At 49.6% G+C, this 24453-nt stretch overlaps 1 protein-coding gene across 8 annotated transcripts; it reads left to right on the forward strand.

Moving 5' to 3' along the window:
- The first annotated feature begins 1611 nt into the window (after positions 1 to 1611).
- bcl9 (BCL9 transcription coactivator) lies at positions 1612 to 24429 on the forward strand. Of its 8 annotated transcripts, none has more exons than XM_076159114.1 (11): positions 1612 to 1770; positions 3765 to 3932; positions 14182 to 14663; positions 15921 to 16234; positions 16966 to 17073; positions 17183 to 17369; positions 18109 to 18205; positions 18354 to 20280; positions 20425 to 20532; positions 21545 to 21817; positions 21913 to 24429. In XM_076159114.1, the coding sequence occupies exons 3-11, from the start codon at positions 14377 to 14379 to the stop codon at positions 22950 to 22952; spliced, it is 4341 nt and encodes a 1446-aa protein (XP_076015229.1). In that variant the 5' UTR covers positions 1612 to 1770; positions 3765 to 3932; positions 14182 to 14376; the 3' UTR covers positions 22953 to 24429. The 8 variants fall into 8 exon arrangements, with proteins under 8 accessions (XP_076015229.1, XP_076015222.1, XP_076015228.1 ...); XM_076159109.1 differs by lacking the exon at positions 1612 to 1770 and adding exons at positions 3055 to 3288; positions 3365 to 3538 and having other exon boundaries at positions 18354 to 20532; XM_076159110.1 differs by lacking the exon at positions 1612 to 1770 and adding exons at positions 3055 to 3288; positions 3372 to 3538 and having other exon boundaries at positions 18354 to 20532.
- The last annotated feature ends 24 nt before the right edge of the window (positions 24430 to 24453 follow it).

The raw sequence follows: 24453 nt of genomic DNA on the forward strand, positions 1-24453 counted from the left end.
CTGTGAGAACACACCAGTGACGATTCACTCCCTGGCTCCTAATGTTACCATCGGCCTCACATTCCTCATCTCAGCTCGTCCAGCCTTCATGCTCAAACAAAGTTCTGGTTCTTGAAGCAGTGAGGATCGACCTGAATGCCCTCCATTTGCAAAAACGTCTTCACTTTGATGGGCTAAAAGCCAGCTTGGTTCTCACAAAGCTTCACACACACACACACACACACACACGCACACACACACACACACACACACACACACACACACACACACACAAAGCAGGCCAGCACATCAAGTGTGCACTTAAACGCCAATTCATTCAATTCCCAGTTGTGTTGATTATACATTTGGGTTAGATTTGAAATGTATCTTGATTAAATATTGAGGAGGACCACTCTCACATCGCATGTTCTTAATGTTTCACTCTTCCTCTGAGGCTTGTCATAGTCCCTCTCTGATAAGTGTGTATGCACACTCATGTAAGCACACTCACACGGCCTCACACACACACATGCACACACACTGTATAGCTAATATAAAATGCGATGCAGTCAAATATAATTTAATTTATCTAGCAACATTGCTGTGTTTGTGAGTGTGTGTGTGTGTTTATGTCATTACCTGCTTTGCTCATTAGGAACACTATGAGACTTGTTTTGCACTGAAAAGACTGCTTAAGAAAATAGAATGAAAAGGGAAAATCAGCGTTCATCACAAAACAACAAAAACAACAAAAACAAATATATCACCAATAATCAATATGATCAAAACGATCTCCCAATCTTTAAGTCAGACAGATTCAGTAAAACAAATCAGGAATATAACTACTCTTACTATAACTAAAAATAGCATTTCTGTAAAGTGTAGTGTGTAGAGGACAGTCTGTAAAATGTTGTACGTTGGGGAGTCTTTGTGTTAAATGACTTGTATGCAGGGAACATTGGTTTCTCTGTCTCTGAAGTGTGTGTGTAGGGGACATTCATGTCTCTGTGTTTAACTTTGCTATATAAGGGACAATAGAGTCACTGTGTGTAAAGGTGTGTATCGAGGAGACGTTAATGTCTCTGTAAAGCACAGCATCTATCGCAGACATTTGAGGACCAACCCCCTCAGTCTTGAATGAGGGGACATTACAGTCTCCTGTGTGTCCTCTTGTATGTGGACGACTGTTTCCGTTTGTTTCCTCATTGTCTCCAAAGTGTTGTGGGTTTGATGAATTTGTGTCTCTGCGTTTAAGTCTATGTGCTCTATAGGGGACATTACAGTAACTGTGTGTAAAGTTGTGTATGTAGGAGACATAAATGTCTCTGTGGAGTACAGTGAAGTAGACAGGAGGGACTTAGTAGGTAACGTGTTGTGTTCAGGGGACATTACAGTCTTTGTATGTAGTCTTCCCTGCTGGAGGCATTACTATCTATGTGTTATATGCTATATTGCTAAACAGAGGACATGGGTGTCTCCGTTTGTAAAGTCTCGTGTGTAGGGGACACGGGTGTCTCGGTCCGTGTCCCACACTAACATTCTCACTGGCACACAGACCTGACCTAGAATTGCTACTTAGAATTCGGACTGAACCATCGCGCTGGAACGGAGGGGGGAGAGACGACAGGAAATCTCGCCTGAGATATAATGGAGTAGGACCACTGGAAAGCTCGGGCGAGAGGGGGGAGACATATTTCTATTTTATAATGTTAGCGCGATAATGTTGTGATTTGATAAGTGTGCGGCGCATACCCGTCGTCCGGGGAAACGGAATTTAACCCAACATTCCAGGTAAGTGTTTCCTTTATCACGGTGGAAAGTGTCGTTGCCACAGCTCGCCTCCTGGCAACGGGCACACGCGGGTCCTCCTCCCGGGGACATCTCACTCCGGTATCCGTTCTTCTCTGCCTCTGTCCCCGAAGGCTGGCTAGCAAACCCCCGTCTCGTCTGGCCTGGCAGACAACCGGGCACGTTTCAAGCGTAGCGGCGAAATTATTTTTTTTCAAGCGCAACAAAAGCGGATTGTTATTCACCATGTTTTGTGGATGGTGTAAAACCCGCGGAGAAATATTGGTTTTTACCCCATTATACTGGAGGACCGCCCGTGCTTGGTGAAAATGAAGAAAGGATACAGTGCAGCATGCATGTTCTGCATTCTTCGGGAGCACCAGGGCCCTTGGTATTGTATTTCCTTTACTAGAAACGTGTTTGATATGATTTATAAACGCGCAGCAGGATTACAGGCCTCGGCTGCTGATTGTGTCGGCCAGCCCCTATCATCTACCGAGCGATTTAATTGTTACATTGTTAGGGGAAGCGAGCAGAACTTGAAAACGAGCGTTCACAGAAGAAGCGTCCGTGTTGTTTTATTAGCAGACAAAAAGCCTTAAACGTGTCTCCTCATGCGTGTGTGTGTGTGTGTGTTTTTGTGTGCTCGGCTTCGGGCTCAACGTCGTTGTTCTCGCTCTCCGCCGCCGTTCAGTGCCTCCCTCTTCGGGGAAGACTTTGTTTGCGCTGGCCGAGGCTCCATGAATGCTAGCGCTGAAAGTCCTCCCTTCCCCCCCCCGAGCTCTCTCTCTCTGGCGAAACAGGAACAACTTCTTTTAGGAAAAAGAAAAAAAAAAGTTCCTGGAGTTTGAAGCGCCATGGAATTACTTTGTCCGCCAAGAGTTGTCCAGTGAGGCGCTGAGATTTCAGGGGGGGAAGTCTGGTCTCGTAAGTGTCGTGCTTACGCTCTTATCCGCACACTTTAGCTTCGTAAATGTGTACAATTTACTGCGACTTTCCAGAATACACCCGTCTGCGTGTAACTTGTGTAGTATGTGAACCGAGGTGCCTCACCAAAGCCAGATAATGATGGCATTGTGTGTATATGTGTGTGTGTGTGTGAGAGAGTGTAGTGTGTTAAATCTTTTGAGTTTGTCCTCCTCTAGAATAAGTTGACTTTAATGTAAAAAGTCCTAGAAGGCTTTTTAAAGCAAAATGTGTCTGATGACTGTGCTGGTGCCTGTCCCGAGTTTATTAAAGCAGGAAGCCCTGAGTGATTTCACCAAAAAGCATTGAGAGAAAAGTGTTTCCACTGCAAATCTGCTTTAATGTTGCATCTTTTCTTTTGATTTGTGAAGGGTGGGGGGTAAATGCAGCAGCTTTTGTGGCTTGTAAGTCCTTTAGCTGATGCTGTGTTCTGAGTTTGCAGGAGGGGGCTCAGTATCTTCTCCTCCAAGGACAGTTTGGAAGCGTACGCTGCATACTGTTGCTGAGATTGAACTGCAGACCTTCCTGTTACAGGATGATCTCATCAATTGCTAGGTAACCCTGCTGGCTGTAATCGAACTCGTGCGAGTTGCATATGGTCCGGGCGCTGACATATTCTGTATGTGCTCAGTATGCAGCGCTGTGATGTTGAGGTCCAAACCAGAGATGCCGTATATTCACGCTCACGTTTGGCGTTTGGAGGAAGAGGGAAGTCGTTTAGGATGCAAAGACACTGGGAAGCTCTCAGTAGACTATCATACTCTGGCTTGACGCCCCCTTATGTGTACATCGGTCGATAACTCAGGTATAAATGAGTGTCTGGGTAAGAAAGTGTGACTGTACGCTGTAGCCGTGGCCCCTGAGGACCACAGCTTTGCGCCGGTTATGTGTTTGCAACATGTTGGTCTCGACAACAGGAGCCACTGAGTGCTTTTCCTTGCTATGTTCTTGTTTGTGTTTTACCAGATGAGCAACGTTCTCTCTCTCTCTCTCTCTCTCTCTCTCCCTCCCCCTCTCTCTCTCTGTTCCAGGTGTGAATGACTTGTGGCTATAGGGTGACCTGAGTGGGCCGGGGTTCGGTACACAGCCTCTGTGGCTGACTGGGAGGAGTCGAGAGGAGAGCAGACATCAGTGCCCACGGGACCTGAGGCCTGGTTCTCCATATGAGGCCCTGCTGAAAGGGCAGGGGGGCTTTTGAGGTAACCCAGTTCAACCCTGTTTCCCTTTCTTTATCACGGCGTCTTAAACAAACATCATTAGTGCATGAGCAGGGCCGGGCATCCAACCTACTTTAGACATACTGGCCATAGTGTCTTTAGATTTCGGAAAACACTCCAGTAGGCGAACTTGGTGCGCTTTCGGCTAAGATTTTGGCATCATTTGTGTGTTTAGATTCGGAAAAATGGAGGTATTGATTAAAAAGTATTGTTTTGTATTTGAACTACAACTGAGCTATCATATGGCAGAGTCATTGAAAAAAAATTTGAATGGCTACACACAACCCCTGTGTGTGTGTGAATGAGTACACACACACACACACACACACTCTTCCCTCATCCTTATTTCACAGCAAATTCATTGCCGTACTCGTCTACGAGCTCAACTGCGGCAATTCCCAGAAGCAAAAGATGGAGCAAACATAATTATGATGTAGCGGTAACATAAGTATTTATTTTCACCATACTTGGGACTAAGTAAAGCAAAAATGAAAAAGAAGGAGACGGGGGTGTCCAGCGTCTCCTCACTACAGGGTTGATCACCTCTCGCTCTCCTCAGATGCACTGTGTTGTTGTCCATTGTGTCCTCCAGCCTCCGTCTCTGTCACACACTCCCCAGGTTGTTGAACGCGTTGTTAACCACACAATGAAAACAGTGATGGTAGCACGTTTAGCTCATCTCCGGCGGTGTATTTTCCCCCCGTTGAAAGAGGATATTTTGGTTGTTTATAATCTTTGGGAAGGGATTTGATTTGATTGCTCGGCGGGTGTGACTTGGCGAGCGACTGGCCTCATGCTCTGTCATATAGATATAGCTTGGATGGCTTCAGACTGTCAGACAGTTGGCATGTACCACCATCTGCGGCATGAAGAATATTCTGCCGCCGTCGTGCTTTTGGAAATGTCCTGGCATCTTAACGCGCGCATACGTGATATTTCTTCGACAGCTACTACAGCCAGCGGCCTTTGGGTGCAGCGTGGGGGAAGTGGTTGACCGGCCTGGCTTGGTATTATGATGGCTCCCTGGTAGAAGATGAGTCAGTACAGTAGCACAGAGGTCTTGACTCGTAAAAATGTTCAAATACACGTTGGACCGATATTGGAGCCGTACGGATTCTCACTCGGTATGTTTCCATGCACTTTGATATTCAGATTACTCTGCGATTAAGGCAAAAAATAGTTTCAAACCTCACGTTTACGCGTTGATGCCATTGAAACGGCCACAAATCAAAGAACGCTTCAACTGAGTGACAGGCGGAGATTTGTAAATCGATCTTATTCAGGCATGTGCCACCTCTGCGTGCGTTTCCTCCACGAGCAGACCCGCCTCATGCTGGGATTACACAACACCTCCGGTACAGTATACTCTCAGTACAGCCACCACCCCCCCCCCCCCCCTTGGATCGCAGTAAGGATAAATACTATAATGGTAGTTGAGATACTGAGAGACATACTGAGTGTCTTTAAACCTTAAACCAAACCTTCGATAGGTTATTGGCAGCAAACACTTCTTTCCGTGTCCTCAGATTCTTAATCGTAGTCATAATCTATATCTTACCACTGCTGAGGTGCAAAGGTAACAAGTTGGACGCTCAATCTCTCTACTATAAGTTTGACATTAGTCTTTGATGTCATGGTGATGATGCCCTGTGATCTCTGTGCTGTGATGAGATGAGAGAGTCCTTGAATGGGTTTACACTGCGCAGAAGCGGTTGTTGCTCAGGGAAGTGCTATATATATTTTATTTTTTGAACAAAAGGACCACGGGCCTGCGTTGCGCCGAGCTATCGGCGCCGCGCTCGCTCTTCCTCTCTGATCTGTACGTGCTGAGGACACGACGCGGTCAGGGTGCTCCGCCTGAAGAACGCTTTCCACACTGTTTATTTATCTGCTATCTAACCCAAAGCGTGTTAACCAAAAACCACAGCGAGGTGAAGGACGCACAGAATGGATATGGATGCAAAGCAGCAAAGGATTTATTTTTCTCCTGCGTGTCGGAGGGGGGGGGGGCTCTCACGTTTCCTCGCGTTTGTTTGCTTCAGGGGCTTTCTAATTAAAACTTGCGGCGGTTGGTGCTGTGTATGACATGGAAGGATGATTTGGAGGGGGGGGGTTGTCTTATTGCCTGTACGGTGGGGTGACAGGGAGGGGGGGGGCTTCTCCTCCCCACTCACACATTACACCCATCTGAATTTGGTGTCACTGGTGTCGGCTCGTTCTGATTTCCTCAAACTAAAGAGTATTTTCACTCCAACAACAGTAAACTGCACCGGTTTCCCCATTTAGCCGCCGCTCTGACTAAGACGTTTAGTCAGTATTAATTAAGAAATCCAGTTCAACCACTGAATGACTCCTACAATAGTCCGGCCTCTATCGTACAGTAATTGTGGTAGCATACCCCGGGGAAGGGAAAATGTGTGTGTTTGTGTGATAATCTAGCCTGGATGTGCCGATGCCAGGTCTGCACATTGACTTGCAGCTTCATTAAAGTGGCGTCTAGAGCAATGTTGAATTATTACGGATGATAAAATAAGAGATTTGCTTCCGATTACATCAAGTAGGCGACGTCGTTAAAACACAAACACATTTTTGTCTTCAAATGGGCGACTTCCTCTAAATTTTAAATAGACGTGTAACTGCGGTCGTAAAAATGAAGTCACTTTAACATAGAGAAGTTATTATAGCAACCGGGCATTTTTTAAATCGAGTGATTATTCTTGTACGTGGTTTAGACCGTGTCTGTCCAAATAGGCAGCCTAATTTTTCAAGATGAAGGCAAATTATATATATATATATATATATATATATATATATATATATATATACAGTGTGTGTGTGTGTATTCAAGCCTTAAGGTTGAAAGTTAAATCAAGTCACACCACAAATGTATCAATTAGGTTTCGTCCATTTGTTTTAAAGACAAATGGCAGTAAGAGAGAATGGATACATCAGAGAATAGATGGACCCGCTCACAGTCATAACTCTTTACTGCTGCGGTTGACCTTTCACACCGCCGCTGATATACCTGCGCATGTTTGTCAATAGCCAGCGTTGTATTTCACGGCATTGACGTTTCGCAACCGAGACAACTCCATTTGCAAATTCATGTAAGTAGAGATTTAAAAGAGGTCTGAGCAGACGGGGCCTCTGGGTTAAAGGAGGAGCCCTCAGATGTAGGTGTCCTCCGGTCTGCGGTCCCCTCAGATTGTCAGGTGCTGCTGCATGACATCACCGTGTGGGGAAACTAAGTGAAGGTGTTGGGTAGGTGGGGGTTATTTTCGGAAGAAGACGCTTCAGAGACGGACTTTCGAACCTGCTGATATCAGGGTAGCTCATCAATGGGTCGGTACTGGAGGGGGAAGACGACGTGGCCTTAAGGTGCTTATCCAGTTTATGTTTGTGGTTCTGTAAAGCTGCGGTGGGATATCTGATGATTTCCCGCTACTTTAAAGGACGACCCCAGCAATTTTACACAGTGGATTCCCAATGCCCACGGGGGAGAAATATTCAACATGTGACATCTGTGTGAAGGCTCTTGGGGCTGTCGAGGGGCAAATTAATGGGCACTTGTGACAGCCTTATGTTCCACTGGGAGCCAAGAAGATGAGTGCGTTAGTCAGGGGGGGGCGACTTACCCACGCAGTGCCTCTGAATCTGATGAGAAGACGCACTGCTTTATTGCTAAAGGCGCTCCTACAACTTTTTAGCAACCACCCAAACCATCACATGGCCACACAGCGAGACTAAACCACCAATGAATTGTCTGGTTTCTGGGCGTTGTTGTCCAGACAATCAAGAACTCCAGGTAAACATTAGCACACATCAAATATTTAATAGAAAGAGACAAATACTTTTTGTGTAGTCGATGTTGGAGCATTAAAATTAAATTGTCCAGAGGGCTAAACTGTATCGTATTGTTGCTGTAGTCGCTTAAAATGTACGTTAAAGTACATAGAATCATAGAAACTTTATTGGGAAACTAGTTTTAACGGTGCAGGAAGTCGACCACAACAAGGAGGAGCTGCTTGTTGTTTGAATAGTGTGTGTACTATTTTGTGCAGGGGTTAAAACTAAGTGAAAGTGTTGTGTTGTTGTTTTGGTCCCTTAGCCTCCTCTCACACCTCCATTAGCTCATACCTTGTCCGGGGTCTCGTCGTAGTTCTGCTCACACCACCTGAGTGTTTTCTGGGGCGTCTCTGAGGCCGGATCAGGACGCGTCTCTGAGCCGCCTCGTACTCGATGAGTGTGTCGGTGACGGGGCTAGAGCAGCGATCTGGCTCTCACCTGGGGGCCGTTTGTCCCAGAGCAGAAAGTGCCTGCGAGTGGAAAACGGGAGCTAAACACGTGACGTAACACCAGATCAGGCAGGAGCCGCTGTTATTTTATCCTTACAGTAGTGTAATGACACACGCACGTCGTTAGTGCCGTCGCCTCACCTGGGTTACACACCGCCTGTATATGATGTCACCACATTAGCAGGCCGGAGAGTTCTTGCGCTCCAACATAAAGGAGGAGATTCCACAGTCTTGTCCAGTAGATCCCCTGACACTGTTTGGCCATCCAGTAGAGCATGGCCCTCTGAGGTTCTTTGTATGTATGGGTCTGCGTGTGTGTGTGTGTGTGTAGGGATTTGTGCCTGTATATTTAATTGGGCAGGTCTTTGCTAGTGTGTTTAAAATTCCATGGAAATGACACACCAGTGTAAACTGGGGTAATTCAGGGACACAGTCTGGCTCATGTTCTCTCTGGAGCGCTAATTGTGCCGCACGATAAGAATAAAGAGGGAGGCAGTGGCTCAGTGGGTAGTGCTTCCGCTTGGGAACCGGAGGGTTGCCGGTTAAAGCCCCTGCCGAGGCGTCCCTGAGCAAGGCACCGAACCCTCAATTGCTCCCCCCTCTGCGAAGGGTGGTAATGTAGTGTAAGTCGCTTTGGATAAAAGCGTCTGCCAAATGATTGTATCGTATCGTATCGAATAAGAGTGTGTGTGTGTGTGTGTGTGTGTTGTGCATACAGTGTGCCTGTGCTGTAATAATGTTTCGACTAAATATTAGAGATTTCATTTCCATTGTCTCTAGATGATCCTTCTGATTGGTGGCGCTGTAAACACTTGGTGAGTTCTCAGAGCCTAAACTGATGGATTCATTCAAGTCTTCACCTCTGAGCAAATGGAACCAGTCAGTTTTGACTACACGACCACAGCCATTCATTATTAAAGCTATTGATTGATTTTCTTTTCATTGACTGATATGAAAGACCCACTGATCGATGTCGTCCATAGAAAGGTCACATTGAAGCTGTGAGCTCATACAGCTGTGCTCCAGTATGATTGACACCCTTCCAGTGTTTTGGAGATAGTTGGGTATATAAACACCGTTGGCGCTCTTTGATGTATTTCCGTGGCGAGGCATGAAGGGCCTCTTGACCAGACAGGAGCACGGCCCTGCTTCTGCTCTTTACCTCACTGGTCTGCATCGCCCTCGAGGGCCAGACCGGTTGGGATTTCCCACAATGCATTTAGCCACAGGGAGACGTCCTCTCAGCATGAGCGAAGGAGGAATGCGGCCCGAGTGTGGGAGCGACCGTCGGGACGGAGGGAGGGAGTCACGGACGAGGGAGCACGGTCAAGGGAAGAGAGGGGAGCCGGGGTCTGCAGGGAGGGGAGACGGGTTTCTTTCAGGAAAATGGAGATCCGTGCGCATCCAGAATAACAAGCTACTGTAGGAAAACAGAAGTGTGTGTGTGTGTGTGTGTGTGTGTGTGTGTGTGTGTGTGTGTGTGTGTGTGTGTGTGTGTGTGTGTGTGTGTGTGTGTGTGTGTGTGTGTGTGTGTGTGTGTGTGTGTGTGTGTGTGTGTGTGTGTGTGTGTGTGTGTGTGTGTGTGTGTGTGTGTCCACTCAATAGACAACTGATACACACAGAAATATCGATATTGGAGATACCTAAATAAATATTTGAATAAACCTTTGAAAAGACAAATTTGTTTGCCTTAAGTGTTACAGAGTGTGTGTGTGTGTGTGACGCTGCTTGTTAGGGCCGAGACATAACAGTACACGGTGCCAGTTAACCAGTCTGTGTTTGTACCATAGAGTCTTGAATGGTGAATGTGTTTTAGCGAGTCACACCCACTCAGCCAGGGACGCAGAGACCGGGGGGGCAGATGGACAGGGATGGAAGTGTACGGTGAAGTGTGTGTGTGAGACGGACATCAGAGCAGGCCGGAGCGCTGAGTGCCAGTCCTGCTGCCAGGTTTGGCCGCCGCTCATGGCACCGTGCCCAGGCGACGCCAGCAGATGTGTCACTAGTGAGTCAGCTGTGTGTGTGAGGGAGAGAGACAGAGTCTGGGACACACGCACACACACATTGTGAAGAGAGTGACTTGTGTAATAGCCCCCTCTCCCCTGGGTCTCTGTATCACACCCCTTCCTTTCCTCTTGTTTGCATTGCCACTTCCCTCATTGTGATGGATGCAGAGAGACTTCTGTCACCACCATATGATATCTCAACATGTGACATCACACACATGTTGCCTCCCCGGGGAGAGGAGAGGAGAGGAGGGGAGGGGAGGGGAGGGGGGAGGAAGAGGGCATCGCCTGCTGACCGGAGCTCAGGGAGAGGATGATGAAGGGGGGGGAGATACCAGGTCGACAGTGGAGAGAGTAAAGAAACAGAGCAGGTAGACTCAGCCTAGCAGAGTCTGTGTTGTGTGTGTGTGTGTGTTTAAAAGTTCATTGTTAATATTTGTGGCTGTGCTTCAGGAGGAACAAGAGCCCGGTGGTGCTGCTTTGTTCATGTGAGGGTGGATGTATATATACGACGAATGTTTGGTCGACGGCGTCACAGCTCTATAAATAGTGATGCTTCACATTCCCTGCGTTCTGTGTGTGTGTGCGTGTGTGTGTGTGCGCGCGTGCCACGTGTGTCATGGGAGCTTTGTGTAGGGCGTAGTCATGTTCGGCCACTTCTGTCACCTCTCTCTAGGTGAGCCTCGCAGGTCAAAACACGGTCGGGTCACTACCGGTCACACTGGAGGAGGACGAGAGAGAACGATGATCCGTCTCTGTGCGGCTAATTCGCCTCAAAATCCCAGTTCAGTCAGCGTCACCGTCTCCTCTGTCTGCTGTTGTACATCCGTAGCAGACAGGCAGGTATGTGGTAGAAACCGGTTGTAGAAGAGAAAGCGCCTGTGTATCCGAGGCGCTGAGCTTTTACTTTACTCAAGGCTGCTGGATTGATGGCGCCTCATCTAATTGGTATCACTGCGGTGGCCTTTGACTCGCTGAGACTGATTTTTACCCAAAGATAAGCAGACGGAATAACAAAGTAAGGAGTTAAATGCAACGACGTGGATTCAAATGGATATTAGGTGAATGCAGGTTGTGCAGTTGTGTATCAGAGCGAGCAGCTCCTCTGCCTGCTCAGTGCTTTTCACCGCCCGGCTCTCTCGCTCGCTCGCTCGCTCACCGACGGTTTTGCATTTTCGCCGTCTTGCAGGAAACGATGAGGAGAAGGTGGAAGTAATGTTTCATAATGGTTCTGATTTTTTGCCCCATAAACAAACGGGAGGGATAAGAAGATTCTTGAGGATGCCGAGCACACACACACGGGGGGTGAGTGGGGGATTGAGAGTGAGTGAGAGAGAGAGAGGGAGAGAGAGAGGGAGGGAGAGAGAGAGAGAGAGATAGAGAGGCAGAGAGCTATACTCTATTGTGGCTTAACTGCAAAATGGGATTTGCATAAATAAGGCTGAAACATCAGCAGGCCCTTTTACAGCCAGCAGCAGGGCTAAGAGCCGGTGTGTGTGTGTGTGTGTGTGTGTGTGTGTGTGTGTGTGTGTGTGTGTGTGTGTGTGTGTGTGTGTGTGTGTGTGTGTGTGTGTGTGTGTGTGTGTGTGTGTGTGTGTGTGTGTGTGTGTGTGTGTGTGTGTGTGTGTGTGTGTGTGTGTGTGTGTGTGTGTGTGTGTGTGTGTGTGTGTGTGTGTGTGTGTGTGTGTGTGTGTGCGCGCATACAGTGCCTTATTTTTTTCTTTTGAATAAAGGCTTTGTAGCAGCGTTGCTTTGTGAAAATGAGACGTATTCCATCGGCTGGTCGCTGGCAGAAGAAAGGTCAGGGTCAAGGTTCAACTCCTGTTGATGTCACATTCCTTCACCCCTCCTCAGATGCTGGAGCCCCCCCGCCCCCCCTCAGAGGCGTTTGTCCTGCGTCGGGGCAGGGGGTCCTCTCTGCCTGCTTCTGTCCTGTTACGTAAGCGTGAAATGGAATGCGCCCTTCTGGTGCCACCTGCATTGGAAAACCCAGATCTAATTGAATTGAACTATTTTCTGCCATCTTTTCATGTGGAAAGCATATTTATATCACAGGCAAGAAGCTCATTTTTAGAGCCTCATTATTCTGTTTTGCCATTAACTTGCATGCACTGCAGCCTCCTGTGCTGTGACAGACAGCTCGGCTTCTGTGCTGGAGGTAGAGCCAATCTGTGATTACCTCTCTGATGCTGTGCTGTGTGTGCGTGCGTGCGTGCGTGCGTGCGTGCGTACGTGCGTGTGTGTGTGTGTGGCCATTGTGGGCACGCTGGTGTCTGTGTGTGTGTGTATGTGCTTTTCTTATGACAGCCATGTCAGCAAGCTCCCCAATTAGTGTCTCGTTAGTGTGCGATTGGAGGGAACAGGTGATTGACAGGTCCCTCTGTTTGTGTGCGCGCACACGCTCGTGTAACATGCATTTGTGTGTGATTGGGCTTTAGGTTTGGATGATACCCCTTGAGGGCATGCAGGCTAGTTAGAGCTAAACGAGGGAGGGAAGTGATGCTTTGATAAAGAGAAATGAGCTCTCCCTCTGCTGGCTCACTACATTTGTGTTGTTGGTGTTCATCACGCTCGCTCGCTCGCTGTGGACTTACTTCATTTTCTCTCACTAATGTGTCTTTAAAGAGGTTTGGTCCAGATTAGCAGTGAAATAGATAATGTTCCTCACCAGGAGCAACAGTGTGTGAGCAACTCCAAACCAAGAGGCTCCAGCTCAGCTTCTTCACCTTCACATGATGGAGGAGAGACAGGTTCTCCTACACAAAACACTTAAATATATATATATATATATATATATAACCACAGAGTTGAGCCAAGTCTGGTCTGCTAAACACTGAGCACAAGACAGACTAAGCACGTTATCTATTTTCGGTATTGTCCCGTCAGTTCCCTAGACAAAGGCTTAACATTAAGGACTACTGACAACACGATGAAGAACACACTCAGGCCTGAAACGATGTATGGAACAGAAACTTTATTGGCTTTACAGATGCTTGTTGGTTCATCCCCCATGGAAGAGCAACACGGTCTCCAGTAGCTCTTGTTTGGTGAGCTGATGCTTTGCTTCATCATCTTCACCTGCTTGACACAGGTAGCATGCACACACAGATCCTGCCCGTCTCTTGGAACATTTGCAAGGGACGCCGGCATAACTGCTTCTTCCTTTACTCTACTTCCTGTATGTCATTTGGGTCCATAGTTTCAGTAAAACCAGGCTATATTTCTGTGTTTAGGGCCGCTTGTGTAATTGTGTATTGTGGTGCCGGTATCCACAATAAACATGGCATTGAGAAGGGAAACATGTCATTTCAGTCAGAAGGTTCTTTAAGTTCAGATGGGATGTAAAGAATGTAAAGAAAACGTAAACTGTGGTCTGTATGAAAAGGTCGACTTCATCAGGGTGAGATGGATGCAGAATGTACAGAACAGCGACCTTCCTGTTTGTTTCTGTTGAGAAGTCAACCTCAGTATGTGTGCAGTAGTGGTCCTCCTCCTCCTCCTCCTCCTCCTCCTCCTCCTCCTCGTCCCCAGTAGAGCTCTGGAGCCAGTTAACGATGTTGAGTATTTTGGAAGCGCTTCTAAATATTTTCAGGATGACAATATGAGCCCAGCGACTGCGCTGCTCTTTCAAACACGGTTCTCGCGCAATTACGAGAGGAGTGTTTGTGTGTGTGTGTGTGTGCGCGCGCGTATGCTCCCCCAGACACAACAGCTCACACACACATGCCGAACACACACTCGGGGCTCGGTTACCAATGAAGCACTTTCTGTACTCTAACCGTCTTCACATGTTTAGCTCTGCTGTTTCTTTCTGCAAATTGTTTAGGTTTGGTCAAACCTGACGCCGTTTCTCAGTTTTGTTAACCACTCTGTTCCCTCCCTATCCCCCCCCCCCCCTCTCTCTCCCTTTCCTCTCTTTTCTTTCAACAGTGTGCCCAAGGGCTGTGAAAGCCCCCTTGGGGGAGTTTCATAAATACACCCGGAACAAGACGAGACTCCTGGACTATTGTTAGTGCTTTTATACACTTTCTTTCTCTCTCTCACACACACACACACACACATATTCACACACACACACAACTGCACGGACACACCGGCACACACACAAACAAGGACATAGAGATAATGTTGGAGGTCCAAGAGGAGAGGCCATCGGCGGCAGGTACAGCAGCGACACACTTCAGCAAGAAGGAGCGAGGAAAGAAGGAGCGAGAGGAGGCCAAGGACGGGCGGGGGAACCTCTCCAACATTGGGAATCCCGTTCCCGGCCCCAGGAACGTGCGCGCCAAAGCGCCGCTCACGCACACCGGCAGCCCTCACCAGCTTATCACTTCCCCCTGTTCCGTCGTCCTGGGACCCCCATCAATGCACTCCAATAGGCTGAAGAACTCCCCGTCCACCAACACACAGAGGTGAGTGGGGCGCAACCTGTGGCTCCCCTGCCCGGGCGTGGCTTACGACCTATTTATGGAGACAACTGTAACTTTATCAACAAGAGGGAATATCTGGGAATAATGTGAGCTGTGGCAAATCCTTGTTGGTGTGTGTGTGTGTGTGTGTTAGAGTTTCTCTCACATTATAAACGTGTTCACGCTTGTTGTGGACGGATTCCACTTCAATTAAGGTAAAAGCTACCATAAGAGCTTGTGAATTGATTTAAAGCAGTAGGACGTGAGGAGCCCCAGGTGCGGCTCTGTGGCTGCTCTGTGGCTGCTCTCCGCTCTGAGGTCCTAATGTGTGATCCAGAGCTCTCCTGGGGTCAGGGAGTACACTCGGCTTGGAAGTTTTCCCTGCTGACTCATGGTTCTGGAGCCTCTGGAAAAGGCTGCCGGGACTGCCAAAATACTGGCCTTCTTTTTCTACTAGCTGTGTGTGTGCGGGCGTGTGTGTACGCACATATGCTCGGCTGTGGCTGTGCTTCATGGACATGTTGGCATTTGTTTCATGCTACTTGTACAAGTGTGTGTTTGTGTGCGTATGTGTATAAAAGGGAGCGAGAGACATAGAGAAAGGGATCAGGGTGTGGTGAGGGAGTTCTCTGCCAGTTGGATGTGTCCTGCTTGCCTGAACTGAACCGCTCTCCTAGTGAGCAGCAGGCACTCTGAGTCTCCCTGCCGTCTCCCAGGCCCCGTCGCCTGAACGGCGTGACGCTAAGTCCCAGTAACCCCAGTTACAAGTGCTGGATTTTTGTTAAGTCCTTGTATTTGCAGGATTGCAAAACAGAGGGACAAATGAGTGATCTCATTTTCCAGTTTGTCTTCCCTTCAGCAGCACAGGAGGGTTTGGGAGTTCTGCTGGGTGTCGCTGAGGCGTCTGGGGCTCATTGGCTTCATAGTGACGGGCTGCTTTAATGGCTGAGCACAGCGGCTGAGTCTACCATCACTCCAAGCCCCGGGGTGTTTGACTAATGTGCCCTGTGTTTGTGTGTGTGTGTGTGCGCACGCCAGTGTGCATATTTGCAAACTCCAATGTAAATATATGTAAAAACAGAAACAAATACTTGGAGGTTTGCTCACATTTGTCCTGCTGTGTCACTTTTGTTTAATCTGTCAGACTTTTTCACACCCAATGATTTAGAAAATATCTCTTGCTGCTCCTCCTTGCTGCTGTTTATGTGAATGCAAATGTGATCTCCTCCTCTCCTCTCCTCTCCTCCTTCTCTCTGCCAGCCCTAAACCCAAGACGGAGGTCATGGTACGCTCCCCTCCCGTCATGTCCCCCTCCACTGCCGCCCAGATGGACTCTAAACTGCCCAATCAGGGCAAACCGGGCAGCACTGGCAGCCAATCACAGGCCTCGCCCTGCGACCCCAAGAGCATGGGCGCCAAAGGGGCTCAGGGTGTGACGGGGGGCATGGGACTGAAGAATGGCCAGGGCCTGACCTCCGGGCCCAGCTCCAAGGTCAAGGTCAAGAGAGAGAGGAGCACCTCGGTGGAGTCGTACGAGCAGCCCGACGCCGGCACGCCCACCAGCGAGGAGAAAGGTGAGCATGGCCACCGCCGTGAGTTTAGGACTGTGATCGCCCCGGAGAGAAAGCTGGGGGCAGAAAGCATCACGACGTCTGCTGCTACAGGCTGAGGAGAGAGAATAACACAACAATAGATTTACCATTACTACGTCTAGTTCATTATTCTGCTCACAATTTGAATCTCATCCCGTTTGAGTTGCTGTGTTGTCTGATGTCTGGACAGTTTAGTTTAGTTTGGAGCCGCTCTGTCTGCGTGCCACACTCTAACGACGCCCAAACCACAGGAGGCAAGAAAAAACTTTCATCAAACTCTTCACACCATCTGTCCCTGTCCTCCCGCTCTCCGCCAGACACACACCAGCTCTCTCTCTCTCTCCCTCTCCCTCTCCCTCTCTCTCTCTGGTGCCGTGTGTTCTTGCGACATGCAGGGTGCAAAAAATCGATACCTGAATGAGAGGTCAATCTGTCTCCTACACTGGCTGGACAATGGAGAGTCTCACTAATCTGCAGGTCAAAGATCAGTCAGGTTCAACCCTGCAGGGTGAAAACTGCATCGTTCCCCGTCTGTGAAATGTCTCATTAGCCAAATTAGCTGCGTCTGTAAAAGAAAGATACATCTTTAAAGTGATCAGAACATTAATTTGCTAAATGTTAGATGCATTTTAGTAAGGTGAGGGTCTTGGTAAATGTGTTTTGTAAACCCGTTCACTCAGACTGACACCTAAAATGTGTGTGTGACTGTACAGACGGTAGCAGAGTGAAGAGGATGTGCGTGGCGGAGAGGAGGCAGCCCTACAGCGGAGCCGACTGGTGCTCCGGGGGAGAAAGTGACGAAGACGACAAAAGCTTCTTCAGTAAGTGTGCCAGTATGAGCATCAGAGCGCGGTTTGCCTCGTCAGCAGACCCACACTACCCACAAGTCTGTGCTGGTTCCTGTTCCTAAAGCCTCTTCTCTCCCTGTAGACTGTAACTCCAGTGATGTGAAGCCCCAGGACTCCGTCGCCCACCCTACCTCCAACTCTGGACTCAGCCGCTCCTCCACACCCTCCCACAATGCACTGGGAGGCCAGGGCTCCACAGCAGAACCTGCCGGTGGACAGAAACCTGGCTCCAAAGTCGTATACGTGTTCACTACAGAGATGGCCAACAAGTAAGGATGCTCACTGTGCTGCACGGGGTTAAAGGTTTAGACCAGGGATGAATTTGTTGTGTTGATATTGTATCTCTACATGCTTGAATAATTTAGCAGCGTTTCTACACGGGCCTGTTAAAGCCTCACATACATACAGATGCATTTCTTACACAAGCGATTTTTAAATGAAGGGAATGAAATGAAGGGAATTGGATGTGTCTGTCAGTAATTCAGTCTTAGCACATCCCTGCGCTCCTGCAGCTGTGTGTGTGTGTGTGTGTGTGTGTGTGTGTGTGTGTGTGTGTGTGTGTGTGTGTGTGTGTGTGTGTGTGTGTGTGTGTGTGTGTGTGTGTGTGTGTGTGTGTGTGTGTGTGTGTGTGTGTGTGTGTGTGTGTGTGTGTGTGTGTGTGTGTGTGTGTGTGTGTGTGTGTTGCTTGCTTAACCCGCACCCCCTCCAGTTCTTTCCCCAGTTTACGGCCCATCCGTCGTGTTAGTCTGCACAGGCATATGTGTTCCTCAGTGGGAACACACACACGCTCGTCTTACATTGACACTCTCTGTAGGGAATGGGAGATCAAGGCTGTGTATGTTCAGTGGAAGGTGTGTGGGTGTGGTGTGTTTACACAATAGTTAGTTTGGGCTGTTGAGTTTGGCATTTGTCATGGTCCCATCTAGCACTTGTTCATCCGTCACGTACACACACACACACACGCGTTCACAGATATGTAAACTGGTTGTGTCTTCCTCTCCTCTTCAGGGCAGCTGATTCAGTTCTAACAGGCCATACAGAAAACATCATCGCCTTCCACATGAAAAACATCTCCAACAGCAAGGACAAAGCTCATCTCCTCCTGGTATGTACACACACACACACACACACACACACACACACACACACACACACACACACACACACACACACACACACACACACACACACACACACACACATACATACAGCTCCATCTTGCATGTGAATTAATCTGTTCTTCTCTGTTACAGAACAACGCAGCTGCAGCCCTCAGAAACGACTCCAAGACCCCTCAGCAGCCCCCGTCCCACGCCCATGACCAGGGCCACCAGCCTGGCTCCAAACCGTCCTTACCCAGCATGTCCGAGCCAACCCCATCTCAGCCTTCAAGCCAAGGACCTCAGTCTGGTGTTCTTCCACAGGACGGCCCTTCCTCTGCAGGCATGGAGTCCAAAAACCTCCCGGGCAGCAGCCCCAGTAACACCTCGGCCCCGGTCGACCAGGCCCCTGTCCCCCAGCCTGAGCCGGGCCTCAACCCTCCAACGGTAAACGAAGGAGTGCAGGGAGGCGGCTCTGGGGTTGCAGGTCTCACACCCCAGCAGCAACAACAGCAACAACAGCTGGCCCAAGAGCTGCTGAACATGGAGGCCAACACAGAGGGTCTGTCCCAGGAGCAGCTGGAACATCGCCAGCGCTCCCTCCAGACCTTGAGAGACATCCAGCGCATGCTTTTCCCAGATGACCGTGATGCCCCACCCCCCGGGCCCCCGCAGTCCCACGGCGGACCCCACGACGGAGGCCCTGACGGAGCGCCCCGGAGGCCGGAGCAGGGACCCCTCCAGGCCATGATGGCACAATCTCAAAGTCTGGGGCCCCCAGGTGGGCCTGGAGGCCCACGACCACAAGGCCCTCCCTTTGGACCGCCCCATGGTCCCAGGGACATGCCCCCATTTCCACAGGATGAAATGGGTCCACACATGGTGGGTCCAGGCGGCTGTGGAGACGGGGACCAGATGACCCCAGAACAGGTGGCTTGGTTGAAGCTGCAACAGGAATTTTATGAAGAGAAAAGAAAGAAGCAAGAAATGCAACACCGTCCACTTCCTCCTGACATGATGATGCACCCCCATGGTCCACGTGGCATGATGAGAGGGCCCCCTCCCCCCTACCAGATGGGTCCAGGAGAGATGTGGGGAGGACCAGGTGGTCCACCAGAGCACTACCAGGAGCGCATGGCCATGGGCCCCGGCCCCAGAGGCATGCCTCCACACATGCAGAGGATGCCCGGGTTCTCTGGTATGATGAACCCTGAGATGGAGGGACCCCCGAGGCCAGGCATGGGCTGGCCTGAGGACATGCCTCCACGGATGGGAGATGCTCGAGGCTTCCCTGGAGGACCTGGGGGGATGTTTGCTGGTCCGGGGGGTCGGGGTGAACGCTTCCCAAATCCTCAGTCTGTCCAGGAGGCGATGTTCCACCAGGGTATGGGTGGAGACAAAGGCCTTCCTCCAGGGATGATGATGGACATGCAGAGGATGATGGGGCACCAAAGAGGTGGGATGGAACCTGGGAATGGCATGGGAATGTTTCCCAGAATGCCTGTTGATGGTCCTATGAGTCCGTCTGCCAGGCTCCAGGGAATGGGGGGAAGAGAAATGGGTCCTGAGTTTGGCATGGGGCCCGGCCCTGGACCGGGACCACATATGCACCCTTCCAAGATGAGAGAACCCCCCATGAATCTGAGCCCAGATGAGATCATGAGGATGAGAGGCGGTGGAGGTCCTCCAATGGAGGCCATGGGTCCTCAGGGCAGGCCCATGCAGGGGCCCCCCTTCCCTGAACAGACACAGCCAGGAGACTTCCCTATGGGCCCTGGGAGACCTTTCCCCGGGGGTCCTGGTGGAATGAGGGGCCCTCATGGAGAACAAGCCTTTGGTCCAGAGCACCGATCCACTCCAACAGGAGGTAACGGCCGCATTAATCACCTCCCCTCTGCCGCCGGCCCTTCACAAGGTCAGAGGAGTCGAAAACCAGCAGATCTGAATGTCCAAGGTGGGGGCGGCAACTCCCCCAACGTCAACACACTCAAGTCCCCTCCTCTGAGGCAGGTGCAGTCTCCGATGATGGGCTCTCCCTCTGGAAACCTCAAGTCCCCTCAGACTCCGTCCCAGCTGGCTGGTATGCTCACAGGTCCCTCAGGCCCTAGTGCCCCACCAGCTCCTCCAACCTCAGCACCAATGAAATCTCCCCATTCCATGATGGGCTCTGCAGGCGCTTCTCCTGTTCATATGAGGTCTCCCTCTCTTCCTAACCCCTCCCCAGGATGGGCCTCCTCACCAAAGCCACCCATGCAGAGTCCTGGCGTCCCTCCCCAAGGTGGCAAGCCCCCCCTCAGCATCACATCACCAAACATGATGGGCATGGAGCAAGGTACATACTCACACACTCTCTTTTTTCATTCTTCTTTCTTTCTTAAACAATCATTTTCCAACTTCTCCATTGGTTCTGTTCTTTTCCCATTGATATTCATTCTTATAGAAGTGTTAGAGTGTAATTGGTCGTTAGTGAAGCCATTTGCTGATCAAACTGCTCCTGATGTCTGCTGATGTAAAGTTGTGTAAGTCAGACAGACAGACAGCCTACAGTGAGCTCAGTTAATTAGGAATCACGTGTTTCATTATATTTTTAACCACAGGACAACCACAGCCACAATTTGATAACTGAACCCCTGAATGAATACTTTAGATTTTGCCAGTATGAAGTTATAAGTTGAACCTTTTAGAGATGATAGTGAATCACTGTAGATGCTGTACAGACGCTCAGGTTGACTCATGAATCAGGAGGTTTTGTTTTGTTGTCAGTAATAAAGGCTAAAGGAAGCTTCTACTGCTGTCAGTCCTGTGATAAAGATTGTAATTACCTTTAAATTAATTACATTTGTATTGTGTGGCATATGTTGGAAATAGGAAGAGAAGGTAACAGGAAATATTCAGAATGTTACAGCCATGTAATGTAATGTATGACTATCCAGAGTATTTGCTCTGAAGAATACACACACACACACACACACACACACACACACACACACACACACACTTCTGCAAAATTTTCCTCTCGTATCTCTCAACTTATTCAAACCGTCAGCCTGTTTTATCATTAAAATGTTTCAAACCTGCAAATTGAAACACAAACCCTTCACTCACTCAGGTGAACACATCTGTATTTAGGGTGGGGTGGGCTTTAGTCCAGTGGCTCCCCCTTGTGGCAATCCCACTTGGATCACAGTGACTCTCCGTCTGCAGCATTGAATTCCTAACCACACACTTTAGACCCTAAAGGCGTTAGTATTGCTGATATCATCACAGTATGAACCGTTCTCCCAGATAATGTATGAATCCAGTCCGTCTCCGTTCATGTCTTTGTCTGTCCCCTCCTTCTCTAGGTGGTAACGGTCCTCCCTCAGCCCCTCCCTCATCCGGGGCTCCGTCTGGCTCCATGTCCCTCCCCGGCAGCGTCCCCACCGGCAGCCCGTACACCATCCCCCCCGAGCCCACGCTATCCCAGAACCCCCTGTCCATCATGATGTCACGTATGTCCAAGTTCGCCATGCCCAGCTCCACCCCGCTCTACCACGACGCCATCAAGACCGTGGCCAGCTCTGACGACGACTCGCCCCCGGCTCGCTCCCCTAACCTGCCTTCAGTGAACAACAACGGTAAGATGTCTGTGATGATGTCGTGCCGGTAGTTTATTTACTTATCTCTGCTCGTGCTGAGTCTCACCTTTGTCTTGTTGTTGACCCACACACAGGTATGCCAATGAATCACCAAGGGAATCCACGTATGATGGGACCCGGCAACCCCGGCCCCATGCCTGCCCTCAGCCCTCTGGGGATGAATCCAATGGGATCCCAGCCCCTCTCACATGGAATGCCCCCACAGATGCCCTCTCCCAATGCCCCCAACATGGCCCCGGGCATGATGCCCCACGGCATGATGATACCACCCAATCCCCAAGATCCCGGTATGGCCAATCCTCAGATGATGGCCCAGGGACGCATGGGTTACCCTCACCGGGGCCAAGGGTACCCTCTCACCCAGTCCCCCTCCCAACAAGGCCCCTTCTCCCCACACAATGGTCCCGGTCCCCAAGGTTTTCCAGGCCACCCCATGAGCTTCCAGGGAGACGGAGGCCCCATGGGAGGACGGATGGGGAACATGCCTCACGGGGGAGGGGGTGATGGAGGTATGTGTAAACCCAACACCCCTGGAGGGCCAGAATTCAACAACATGCAGGGCGGCTTCAGCGACGCGGACCTGCATGAGGTGATGCGACCCGGAGCGTCCGGAATTCCCGAGTTTGACCTGTCTAGGATAATCCCGTCAGAAAAGCCCAGCCAGACTCTGTCTTACTTCCCCCGAGGTGGAGGAGACAACCCTGGGGGCAAACCGCCTCACCCCTCCGGCTTCCCCATGCAGGGAATGATGGGTGACGGGCCCCCGCGCATGGGCATGTCCATGCAGGGGATGGGGGGAATGCCAGGGGGACCCGGCGGGGGAATGGGCCCCCAAGACATGCCGATGGGTAACCCTGGCCACAACTCCATGCGGCCACCGGGATTTATGAGCCAAGGCATGATGGGTCCACAGCACCGGATGATGTCCCCTGGGGGGCCTGGAGGGATGATGCAGGGGAGACAAATGGCTCACCCAGGCCCCGGAGGCTCACCCAATATGATGATGTCACTGCAGGGCATGGGCGGCCCCCCACAGCAGACAATGATGATGGGGGGTCAGATGAGGCCACGTGACATGGACATGGGGTTCAGCCCGGGCCCCGGAATGTTCTAACCCAACACAAACCTTGTATGTAGAATGTTCTCGGACAATACACGGGGATGGATTGTGGATGGGGATGCGGCGGAAAAATCTGACGGACTCGAATACACACACAAACAAAGTACAAACACAAGTGACCGGACGGACCCAGAACTGAACAGTACGGAGACAAACCAGTCACCCGGTAATGTCCTGTGGTAACTATTCCAATGGAGACTCGGACTGGCCCACAGCGGAGTATTTTTACCACAAGAACATTTAATTTTGACTCATGAACTTGAGAATGTATGGGATTTGTTGTGCATCAGTTTCGCAAAAACTGTTCTTGTGTTTTTTTGATTATCTGATTATAAAGACAACTTCAACGTCACAAAGAGGAATCAACTTAACTAAAAAGTCAGCGTGGAGATGCTACAGTATATGTCTACTTTTGCAAAATTAAAAAAACAAAGTTGTCATGAAAGCGGTCTGGAAACGAGAAAGGAAATAAGACAATTCGTGCTTTGTGAAGACTTTTTGTGGAACTCCATCTTGTCTCGCTCCATTGTTTTGACTGTTTCTGTACAGTATATATGTGTGTGAGTGTGCGTGCGTGCGTGCGTGTGTGTGCTGGACAGACTTGTATGACTGTGTGGTATGTGTGTGTGTCTGTATGTATAGGCATTCTATCAGTGACCTCTCAACTCCTCTTACCCAACTTTCATTGGGGGAGGAACGCCCCCTAAAAATACTGTACTGTTTACCATTGGTGGGCTATTCGAATTTTAGTCTATTTTAATTTCCTTTGTAACTCCAGTGTATAACAAACCAAACTATGACCTCATTAAGATAATAGTATTATTAAAAAAGCACAAACATGGACCGTCTGCAGAAAGCGTCTTCTTTCTCCATTTTTACCATTGAGAGCAACACTTAAAGTGCGAGGATCCCGGCAGCTTTTGCGGCACAAAAAACCCTCCCGAGTCCATTTTAAAAAGTTGTGGATGACGTTTGAATCAGTGCTCCGAAACGTTCAGGGCTCCGCCTTTTCGCCAGCGTCAATATTACCGCTAATACCCCAGATATGTGCTACGTGTGTGTTCTGCTTCTTGCTTCTGTTGTGTTCCCCCCCCCCCCGGTTTTTTTGTTTTGGATCCCGTTGTTGACTCTGGGTAATAATCATTCCCACAGCAATAATCCCTCCCCTCCTACCCTCCCCCCTCAAAGGTGGTCTGCAGAATGGGACAGGATTGGTTGAATTCCACAGCAGGTATGCCAGGTATTATAGAACTAGAGCTAGTTAGATCTGGTTAAATGTAGTGAGGGCCGGTGTGGTGTCCAAGGGGGCGAGACACAGAAATGTTAACACTTCAAACTGCTTACCATCCAGTTGACTTCCTCTCTTTTCTCTATTGTATAAGCTTGTCATGTGTTTCTCCATTGGCTTTGGTGCAGAATAGCCTACCAGGGCTGTGGTGATGGACTACAAATAAAAGATATTGTTTTGGTATATACATGTTGTCCAATGGTGTGT

This window comes from Genypterus blacodes, unplaced genomic scaffold (assembly GCF_046128005.1).
Source record: "Genypterus blacodes isolate CSIRO-AG114 ecotype Tasmania unplaced genomic scaffold, CSIRO-AGI_Gbla_v1 ptg000093l_1, whole genome shotgun sequence".
NCBI classification, from domain to species: Eukaryota; Metazoa; Chordata; class Actinopteri; order Ophidiiformes; family Ophidiidae; genus Genypterus; species Genypterus blacodes.

Excerpts from the sequence above, each read along its gene's own strand:
- bcl9 (XM_076159107.1), top strand. The coding sequence starts at position 14,377 with ATGTTGGAGGTCCAAGAGGAGAGGCCATCGGCGGCAGGTACAGCAGCG. Across the intron at positions 16,235-16,965 it reads GCCCACCAGCGAGGAGAAAG|ACGGTAGCAGAGTGAAGAGG; the intron begins GTGAGCATGGCC and ends GTGACTGTACAG. Across the intron at positions 17,074-17,182 it reads AGACGACAAAAGCTTCTTCA|ACTGTAACTCCAGTGATGTG; the intron begins GTAAGTGTGCCA and ends CTCTCCCTGTAG.